Below are 11,041 nucleotides of genomic sequence, written 5' to 3'. Positions count from 1 at the left end.
GTGGTGCACGCCTGTAATCCCAGCAGCACTCGGGAGGCTGAGGCAGGAGGATCGCTGTGAGTTTGAGACCAGCCTGGGCTACATAGTGAGTTCCAGGGCAGTCTCAACTACATAGTGAGACCCTGTCTCAAAAAACCAAACAAAAAAAAAAAAAAAAAAAATTGCACGTTTAAATTTTTAAAATTACAGTAAAAGATACATTAGTCTAAATATTTTCCCTCACTTCAGATACACTTATTATTCTTGCCACTTTCTGAAGCAGTTCTGGAAGTCCTTTTTCATGAATGCTTTTGTTGTTGGTTGTTGTTGTTGTTTTGGTACCAGGGATCGAACTCGGGTGTTTGCGCTTGCGAGGCAAGTGGCGGCACCACTGAGCTACATCCCCGGCCCCATGAGTGTTTTTAATTGTGCTGTCATGGCTGCCTCCATATCCTGAATCAGTTCAAAATGGTTGCCTTTCTTGGTCATTTCAACTTTGGGGGAGAGCCAGGATTGCAGAGGGCTAGACCTGGTCAATAAGGTGAATGAGGGCACGCTGCAGGGTTTTCACAAGCCGATCTTTCTGTTGGAAGGTCGCCAGCAACCGCATTCACCATATTTGTTATCACACCTCACAAAGACTCATAAAGGAGGAACCCAGAAGTGCTTCAGCTGATTATATAATTTAGCACTGGTTTTGTTCTGTATTCAGAAGCTAATGAGAGAACTTACAAAAATCTCTTGTTATTCTCAAACATTTAGCGAAGATTACAGCAGTCCAAAGAAAGAGGCGAGAATGATGTGTAAATAAATGTTTAAAGCAAGGAGGAGGAGTCTCAAGGAGATTAATGGTAACGTATATGTTACTGTAATAAATATTTTAAAGTATAAATATTTACAACATTCATAATGTTTTTCAATCATCCTTTGCTTAATCACAGAGCTTAGAAAGGAAAATGTCGAACCTACTGCCTGCCTATCAGGTTGTGATTCCACACTGGGCGCCGCACTGACATTTTTTTTGTCGGTCCTATATAGTAATTATCCCATTTTACACATAGGAAGAGGGGTTTGTTTGTCCTAAGTTCCATAGGCAGTATCCAGAGGAATGAGATTCAGCCCTCTGTCTCCCAGTCTCCAGCGCGCTGTCTCTTTGTACCACAACACAGCATTCACATGAGTTGAACTCGGCTTTCTTCAGTGTGACTGAATCAGACACGTAGAGGCGGGTTTTAGAGCCACATTGTCAGTGAAGAACTCTGTTGCCAACAACTCTGTTCCTCAGCAAAGATTTCAAAAGTAAAACAGCAAGTAATGAGGCCCTCCAGTCAGTTCCAGTCTTCCATGTTCATGTACACAGGCCATTGCACTTGCGGAAGGGAAACCTTCTCATTTGTCTGATCACTGTGTTTACAGAAAGAAGAAAGGCTAAGAAAAGACCCTGTGTTCCTCCTTCTAACACTTAAGTACAGACTGGATAATTTCAGGCCATGAGATAAGCTTGGAACTCACAAAGCACTGCAGACTTAAGTATGCAAAGTGTTCTGGATCCCGGAGGCTGGAACCTTTGTCTTTTCTTTTTATTCAGATGATTTCTTAATAAAGTATTTTGGGGGGAGACTTTCATTCTTTTAGCAGTTTAACAGTCACAGCAATGTGAGGATTTACCGATCATTCGTGTGCATACATGTGTGTAGATTTCTGGCAGATAAATGTAATCATTTGCCTTCAGACCAAAAGAAGGTTTGTTCCATAAATAACAACTGTGAGCTAATAGCATGGATTACTGTCTTGAGAAGATACAGAGAAAAGCAATTTCCAGAGTGACACACAGGAGCAAAGAATTAAATCTAGTTTTATCCAAATATAAGCGTTTCCAGAGAGACAAGTGAATGTTGTAATGGTGACTGGATTTCTGATAAACAACCATTATCACTACCTAAGCAGGGTCAGCAGCAAGTGCAGGAAGGTGGTGCTGCTGGTGGGGTTTGCACCAGTAGACTTGACCTCGGTCTTGCTTGCTGTGTCATATTCTGCGTGGACGTGAAGCCTGGGCTTGACGTGAGTGGACTTACTGTAGAATTTGCTGAGGCGAGCAGCCTTCAGCTTGTCCCTGCCCTCGTGGGAAGATGGCAGCTCGTTTTGTTCCATGTGTACCCACGCCCTTCTCACCTGCTGGCTGTCCGTGTGACTCCGTGGCAGTGGTTTGACGCAGCAGAGCCGTACAGATCTCTGAGGACACCTCCCACCCCCAGCCCACCCACCAGTCCTCTTGGAAGTTTGTCTAAACCAGACAGTGAGACTTTTAGTAAAGTTGTGGTGTGGGGCGGCCATGAACTCCGGCACAAGCTTGCACAGAGGGCCCCTGGGCTGTGCGAGGCAAGCTGGTCCCTGCAGTGCTTAGCCACCTCCCACTTGCAGGATGGAGTTGGAGGTACAAGATGGGATGTGTTCCTAGGCCCAGAGTCCCACTCAGCTCTCCCTGAATCCCAGGGCACACATTCTGGGGAAAGGAGTATGGTTCCTGGGACCTGAGACCCAGTGGATCAGAGAGGCAATTTCTAGTAGAATCTTTATGGTCGGCTGCGTACTGTCTGTACCACGCCTTCCCATCCCAGCACGTAGCCTGATTTCCTGCCTTCGAGACTCTTTGCTTCTCTGTTTCTTGGGCTCTTTTATTGGGACAACTCACAGAGTAGGCTATTTCCCTTTTTCTTGTTGTCCCTAAAAGTCAGTCCCAGGCTTTTTTCATTTCAAGGTTTTCTGATGATAGCTGTCAAAAACCAGATAGACAGAAAAACATGGGAGAGTTTTCAAAGGTCTCAGAAATTTTCAGTTCCCAGAATCTCACGTCTGTAGCTTCAGGCACTGCTTAGTGACTTCTGGGAGAAATGGCTCCTTTCCCCTACTGACAGACTGACTGTGTAGAGCTGAGGGAAGCCCGTGGTGCTCATCCCCCAGACATTCTCTCCTTCCTGATGTGGATCTCTCAGCCCAAGGTGCTGTGTAGTCAAACCTGCCCTTTGGAGCCAGGAGCCTCTAAATGACGTGCGCAGTGACAGCAAAGAAACTGGCTTTTGCTTCCTCAAGTTTCACCAATTATAAATATGGCTTTGCTCTGAAAGAAGGGGTCTTCTGCTGCCTTGGATGCAGAAGATCCTACCTTCTGTGGGTTCGTGGGGCAGCTGCCAACCTGCCCCGTACACTGGAAGCTTCTTGCCCATGATTTCCAGCCTGAGGAGTGCAGAAGCTGATCTTTGGCGAGAAACTGGTCATCAGCGCAAGAGAACCCTGGAGGACAGGGTGAGAATGAGGAATGAACGAGTTAGCTAAACGGTGTGAGAGGCAAATACAAGTCTGCCCGTGTGGAGCTTCAGCCACAGCTATCAGAGTGTGATGGAAAGGATGCAGTTGGAGAGATCGGGGGCCGCCCTTGCACATGGAAATCCTGTCTGGAACCTCTTGCCAAGCCCTGTCCCAGGAACAGGATGAGCTCTGGCACGGCTCTGTGGGGCCTGATTCATGGCTGTTTCCATCTCTCTGGGGAAAGCTGCATATGAATAGCATTTGGAGCCTACCTCTGGTGATGACGGATATTCCCCAGAGCACTCAGGATGCGTGTCTCTCCGGGTCCCTGAAACAGATGGCAGCAGGGCCTGCAGGCACTGTGGGGCGGCTGCCACCTGCTCTGTGCTGCTTCTCCCTTCGGTGCCCCTCACAGCCCTCATCAGGATGCACACCTCACTGTCTTCACTTGGGCCAGCTTGTGTTGACTTCAGCCTTGTGCCCTCCCTGTCCTCCATGACCGCAATGATCTAGACCTCAGCTTCTGCCTGACCCAGTGCAGGAGACTGATTGAGGTCCAGTCCTGGCTGATGGGCAAGTGCTGTGCCAGGGGCCAAGAGCAAAAACAGGATCCTCTACCTCCGTCAAGGCTCCAGGAGTCAAAAGGAACAGAGAAGAAAGTGTGAGCTGGAATCCTTAGGCCTTGAGAGGCACGAGAGAAAGGGAAATGGAATGTGGTGTGAAGTCCAGGGTTCCGACAGATAGCCAGGGCTGAGGGTGCAGAGCTGGGCAGACAGACCAGAGTATAAGCCAGATGGAGAAACAAGAGAGACAGGGTCTTAGCCCTTCATGCGTGCCTGCGTTACCAGTGCCGGGAGGTCCCTCTCCATGCCTCTTGCTCTACCATCCCCTCTGTCCCCTGAAGCCTTTGAGATTCCTCCCTGCTGAATTATGCCACCAGTTTTGTCTGTGTCTAGCAATCCTTCTGTTCAGATCAGGACCCTCCGAAGGGTGACCAAAACCAGGCCACAAGCTAAGTGTCCTGTTTGATATCTCTATGCCCGTTTGCGCGTTTATTCTCTCTTCTCTCCCACTCTCGTGTGATCTCTGCATGTAGTGCGCACGGGCTGTAGAGATGAGCAAGCCCATTTGGCACCTTCTCCGAGCCTCTCAGCGCAGTGTCCGCACATGAAGTCAGCCCAGCCCCCGCGAAGGGCCTGGCACGTGATGGCTGAGTAACAGATGTTCTTGATGGTGGCCGTAGGAATGATTGGCCCAAGGTGCAACTCAACTTTTCTTATTCTCTCAGGATTTAGTAATAGCAGGATTTATTTTATTTTTAAGTTAATAGTATCCAAGCAGAACTTTAAAACCACGCAGTCATTTGAACAGGGATAGTTTAAGATGAAAAGTTGTTAACTGTAGTAGAGAACAGAGTACAAAGGGATTAGCTAGTGAAAAGTGAACTCTAAGAACACCAGTCATTCCGGACAGGACGCACCTTGAAGGCAAGTGTAGCATGAGTCACCTGTTTATCCCCTGCTTCCACTTAGGACTCACCGCTGGGTCAGGGTGAATTGAATCAAGGCCTGTGGGGGCCATTCTGAGGCACTGTGGCCTCTCTGGGAATCACTGGGAGGGACCCTAACGGGAGGACTAGTGGCCAACACTCTTGGGACCATGGCACACGGAAGAGGCTTGCTTTGTAAATCGGAGGTTCCTTTATCTGTGACATCACGTGTTTATTTTCCCCTTCAGTGTTAATACTGGGAAGGGTCAGGAAAGAGGAAACAACCCCATTAAGCATGAGCTTCCGAGGGCTCAGTCTGTGGCTGACAGCTAGAGTGGAACTAAGAGATAATGGAGCTGATACTGATCCCAGCCAATTCTTCTCTCCTCTGCAGAGTGCTGAATGACAAGCAGATTTCTCAGCTTCAAGCAGGCAGTTGCATTCGGGTGATAAATGCATCCCTGGGCAGAGGAGCTCATTGGGTGATATTTACTAGGGTCTCTGTGAAGGGCCCTCAGCTCCCAAGGGAGCATTTCAGACCTTAGCCTGCTCACCTATTCTGGGCCTTCCTTGCTCACCAGCGTAATGCAGGCCCTGGTGATGTATTTAGATACTTGAAGTTTCCTCTTCTCGGCCCTCACACCCCCAGTCGAACCCCAGTAAAGAGAAGTCTGAAGTATAGCAAGTGGAGAGCTTTGAGAGGGGTGGGAACATGAGCCGTCCCCTGCCGCAGACCTGAGCTGGCCTCGGACCCTCTCTGCCACCTGTGTCTTCTCAGAACCTGTCTCCCCAGGTACACAGACGGTCAGAGCTGGGTCACGGGGTCGTCACACAGGTGAACTCCAGTCTGTGTGAAAGTCCTTCACACACCGCGAGGTGCGTTCCAGCGTAAGCCATTAGTTCTGTCACTCAGCACTTCCTCACAGCGGCCGCATGCCAGCCACTGTTCTGTGTCAGCAGTGCCAGCTCCGGTCAGCATGGCCGAGAGGGAAGGTGGGTTAGAGGCTGACTCTTTACCAGCTGCCCTGTGGTTCCGGGATCATTCCTAGGGGTTTTGTGGGAGGCGTTCGTGAGAGAAATAAACCAATATGTATACACATATGCATATGTATATATAGATACATACGCATTTATATACTAATGCGATATACAAAATATATATGAATAGGATATGTCTTTATATATTTATATAAAGAGATTATGGAAATTGCATAATTAGAGTAAGTGATAAAGACATTTCCTAAAGATTTCTATAAAGAGATCGAAGAGACTTATGATAAGGAACTGTCTGTCACAGTTATGGAGGCTCAGCTGTCCCAGGATCTGCAAGTCATGGGCAACACAGGAGATGCCCAGGAAAGCCATGGAGTAAGTACCAGTCTGAGTCTGGATCTGAAACCCGAAGGCAGAGCAGAGTGAATCCTGCCTTTCTCAGCCTCTCTGTGCTATTCAGGCCTTTCTGGGATTGGATGGCACCCACTCAGACTGGGCAGGGTGATGTGCTTTACCAGAAACACTAGCACAGACACCGGAACAATAGTTAACCCAGTGTCTGGGTACCCCGCAGCCCAGTCAGATTGATGTAAAATTCACCATGGTGCCAGAGTTGACGTTCACATACAGCATTCAGGTTTACCACACAGATTTGCATGTTGTATCTCATTTGGCCTCCAGGATCATCCAGTGAGGAGCTTATTGTCCCTTCTCAGTCACAGGTATCAACAACCTGGCCATTGGAAGAGGCCGAGATTACCTTAAACCCAGGCCCCCCGTGTGAAGCCTCTTCTCTCACAGTGACAGGAAGTATAGCCTTCCCAGCGTCCCACTGGACCAGCACAGAACAGGCTGCAAGTCTGTCTTCTGCCTGTAGGGACCTGTGCTGTCCACTCATCCACAGTGGCCCTTAGTCACCAGGAAACTTTGAAAGTCATCTTCCCGTGGACTGAGATTATCTGTGGATGAGGTTCCACTAGGCATCTCCACCAAGTTCTGTGCAAGCCCAAGATGCCTGGCAGAGGTCAGACACAGAGCTGAGATGCACTTTGCCGAGCCTGCGTGGGTGTTACCACCAGCGTGGGGTACAAGAGGTTGCTGCTCACTGTGGGGATGGACGGTGCTCCTGTGGACACATGTGTCCTGGTTGCAGCTGTCTTTGTGTCCTTGGGGCACAGTGCATGGCATGGCACTTACATTTAATGAGCCTTTTGTCAGTGTAATCATGCTGATGAATCAGGACACTCCTGGGTGGTTCTGTTTATTCAGAACACACTGCCAAGCATTCTGTTAAAATCCATCATGAGGGAATATGGATTAGTTCAAAAACAGTCACCTTCTCATGCTGAACGCGGAGAAGGGGCCTCCTGACCAGCCTTTCTCAAACCTGCATTTCAGCGGTGCCTGTGCTGCCCAGCCTTGCAGCCCCATCTCCTCATTTGGAAGTGACTTTCTAGGCTGTGTGTCCCCAAGCCTAGCGTGGTGCCTGGCACGGGTACTTGGTCACGGGTTCAGGAATGGGCTGGACTAGATCCCATGCTGAGGATTATCCCACAGCCATATGTGTCACCGCCTGGGCCCAGGAGGGAGGTGCCTGGCCAGCCCCTCCAGACAGGGGGCCCCTGATGTGTGCTGGGCCTGTGCTGGACCCTGAGACCATGGGACTTGTTCACATGCGGCTCCAGTCTGTTTCGGGATCAGCAGAGTGGGTACGGCAGACCATCAACAACTGGCCAGAGTGGACCGGAGCAGTGGTATGGAAGCAAGTCTTAGGGCCATGGAGGGAAGTAGGAGGCCTTGGAGTCAGGAGGCACCAGTACTGGGGCTCTGGGGTGACAGACGGGTGGGACCTCAGAGCTGACTTCGGAAGCCCAGTGCATCCTGTTCCTGATTGGCTTTTCTGTCATTTATCCTGCAGGGCCTGTGCCAACAGTGAAACAGAAAGTGAAGCCGGAGACATCATGGACCAGCAGTTTGAAGAGATGAACAACAAGCTCAACTCAGTCACTGACCCCACGGGCTTTCTGCGGATGGTACGCCGCAATAACCTTTTTAACAGGTGCGTTGGGCCCTCTTCCTGCGCCTGGTGCTGGGCGGAGCCCAAGCCCAGATCGCGTGCATTCCGCTGAGGCTCCCGCCTGCTAGAGAGGCACTGGCTGGGCGGTACAGTGGCAGACACAACAGAGATGCCGCAGAGCCCATGCTCACCAGGGCCTCTGCGTCACAGAGCACCCCGGCTCAGATGGGGAATGGTGAGTGACAGGCCTCGTGCTGCTGGGAGGGGAGGCTGAGGGAACCGTTAGCTGCCTCACACAGGCCCCGGGCTGACTCCCTAACCAGCAAGCCGAAGCCAGAGCAGCGCACATGTCTTTGATGGCACCTGCAGGTGACTAACCTGCAGGCCAGGTGCCACCGCTGACTTTCTGGCCTGAAGCCCAGGGAGGTTGGCAAGGGTGGAGAAGCCAGGGACGCCAGAGGTAGAAATTGGCCCGGCCAGCGAGCTCAGAAGATGGACGTGTATGTAATATAAATATGCACACTGTATGTGTGAAGAGGGAAAGACAAATACACTGCTATAAAAATAAGGTACAGGAAAATGTACTAGTAGGATGTATATGTTCTATATATCTATACAAAGAGATAACGAGATTGTAGAGCTTATATAGTAACTAAGAGGTGATGACACTGAGATTTATATAAAGAGCTCAGAGACCTAAGATGAAGACCTGACTCACATGGTTACAGAAGCCGAAAAGCCCAAGGGTCTTCAGTCGATGTTGGAGGCCCAGGGGCGCTCGGCGTTCGTGCACACCGCTGTTCCACGCAGCTTCGGGATGAATCGTGGCTGAAATTGCCAAGCCAGCGCACCCTTCTCCTTCACAGCACCCAGCGGGGTGGCACCTCTCCTGCGGTCATGTGGCTGTCCAGCAACAATCTGGCAGTCACGCTTTGCAGACCTCTCCAGAAGGACCTGTGGACTCTGTGGGTCCCTGGCCCGGCATGGGGACCTGCCTTTGAAGGGCAGCTGCTTGACCTGGACACAGGGGTGAGGGACATGTGCTGGGTGGGAGGTGGCCTTTGCTTGGCAGCCCTGCTGTGCCAGGCATTGTATGCTCTGTCTGTTTCTGCTGTAGGCCCTGGTTTCCTCTCATTATTGTGCTGTCAGGGTGACAAACGCGTGTTTACTTTCCCAGGGCCAAGCTGAGTGGGAAGGGAGCCAAGGGCCAGGCATTTAAGAACTGGCAGCTCGGTTGAAAGGAGGCCAGGACATCCACACCCAGGTCCTCCTCCTCCACCTCCTTCACCGTGGCCTGCGTGGCTCTGAGCTCGTGTAGGGACACGGCCAGGTGTAAGGAAGCACAGCGTGAGGGTTAGCCTTCACAGTCCGTGCCAGGAGCAGCGTGGGCTCCGGCTCGCTGCTGTCAACCTCAGTTTCCTTAACCCTAAGTGGAGACACCTCCCACCCTGCAGAGGTCCTTTAGAGGCGAGACTGGCTGGCGTGGCTTTCTCTCACGATAGCCCACCTGCTTTCTCCAGGGTTTCTTCTGCCTTGCTCTTTCCTCTTTTCACTCTGCCCAAGCTTGCTCCGCAGGGCCAGCTTCTCTCCCACTCTTCACTTTTACTTTCTCAAATAAACTTGGCCATGCTTTAAAAAAAAATAACAAAATAAACGGGACCTAAGGGAACAAGTGTGTAAGTAACCCATGAGTGGTGTGCTGCCGCCTGGAAGGCACTCACGGTGGCTCTCTGCGTTTGGGTGAATTCCTGAGACAACATAGGTGGGTGAACTGCACAAGGGAAGAAGTCTGACGTAGCTGCCTCTTCTGTCCCACCGCGGCAAGGACCCTGGGTCATCCGTGGTAACCGATCCCTGCTGCTCGGGTATTCGGGAGCCAGCTCCGCGGCCACCCGGCACCACAGGAGGACAGGGTTGCGTCAGGTGTGTCCAGAACCTTTCTTTATCAGTCCTGAGTCTGAGGTGTTACGGATTTTGGATTGTGGAGTTGCTTATTTTAGAAACGCGGTTTTTGTCCTTCTAGGCAGCTCTGAGGTAGGTCCTGTGAATGCAATACTAGGAGCCTGTTTTTGTTCAGTTAAACAGCACAGTTTGTTTTCCAAGTAGGCAGTCTCCTGGCCTGGGCCCCGTGTCAGGTGAGAAGCAGCACGGCCCAGTAGGCACTCTTGTGCCCAGCCTCTTTGGCAAGATGTGTTCTGACCTGGCTCAGGCCCTCGGTCCTGCCCTCAGAAAAGCAAGGGGTCTCTTCAAGCCTTCCAGTCCTGACCTCTGGGAGGCTACTAGGGCTGGTTGTAAGAGGGCAGCAGCCCTTTGCAGTGAGTCCTTATGGTCCAGGACAGCATTCAGTATGGCATGTCCTCTGCTGCCCCTGTCCACAAGGGAGCACAGCTACAGGACACACGCCCTGGTTAGCGAGTGTGCCAGCCCTGTAAGCACACATCTCAGCTGAGCACACACGGCCAGGAGGGTGTAAACCTGCCTGCAAGTGGGTGCCAAAGCTAATTTCAGGTCATGCCTTCCAGCTGCCCCGCCGGCCTGCACCTTCCCTTATCAACCCTGTGCTGCTGTAGCATCCCCAGCCTCCCTCTGCCCCTTGTACGTCCAGGGATCTTGGCTAAGAAGTGGGCTGCCCTATCACTGAACAGGACAGCTAAGAAGTGGCTTTTCTGCAGACTTCCGACAGTGACCAGGGCCTGATCACACGTGCCCAGACCCCACAGAGGTGAAGAGGAGGCAGCCGTGTGCAGAAGGCCGTGTGTGCTGGAGCAGCACCCGCTGCCACCCCAATGAGTTCATGGGTTCGGTGGCCCTTTTGTTCCTGGGCCACTAGAGGGACTGATTTGGCAGTGAGGCTGTGTAGCTAATTCAAGTCCAGTGAGGCTTGGCTTGAGAGTTCTCTCTCTTGCCGCTCCAGGAATTGGTCTTTGTTCTGCTTTTGTTTTTTTTTTTTGTTTTGTTTTGTTTTTTTAATTGAGTTTATTGGTACATTTAGGGATACAATACAGTTACATTCATTGTTGGGATCATGTACCTTTACATGGCAAGTCTTGATTCTCATTTTTTTCCCCTTACCTCTGCCCTCCCTTCACCCCCTCCTCCCCTCCCCATCTACAAACGCTTTATTTTCATCTTTTCATTCTCTCACATTTTTTTCTTTTCCCTTTTTGTTCTTCCCCTACGTATCACACCTTCCCTACACCTTTAGCTCCTTTCCTCCCATTTCTACACTTGATCTTAGCCAAAAGGCCGAGAAGCGA

At 50.9% G+C, this 11,041-nt stretch overlaps 1 protein-coding gene across 1 annotated transcript in view; it reads left to right on the top strand.

The window, feature by feature from the left end:
- Ttc28 (tetratricopeptide repeat domain 28) overlaps positions 1-11,041 on the top strand; it is a 558,472-nt gene that overhangs the window by 501,578 nt on the left and 45,853 nt on the right. Inside the window, exon 13 of the mRNA XM_010604145.1 lies at positions 7,686-7,826. Within this exon, the coding sequence (XP_010602447.1) occupies positions 7,686-7,826 (141 nt within the window). The remainder of the gene's footprint in view (positions 1-7,685; positions 7,827-11,041) is intronic.

This window comes from Fukomys damarensis, unplaced genomic scaffold (assembly GCF_012274545.1).
Source record: "Fukomys damarensis isolate Sample0158 unplaced genomic scaffold, DMR_v1.0_HiC HiC_scaffold_12, whole genome shotgun sequence".
Lineage (NCBI taxonomy): Eukaryota > Metazoa > Chordata > Mammalia > Rodentia > Bathyergidae > Fukomys > Fukomys damarensis.
The sequence above is the reverse complement of the archived record's forward strand: the minus strand, read 5'-3'. Positions and strand labels throughout refer to the sequence as shown.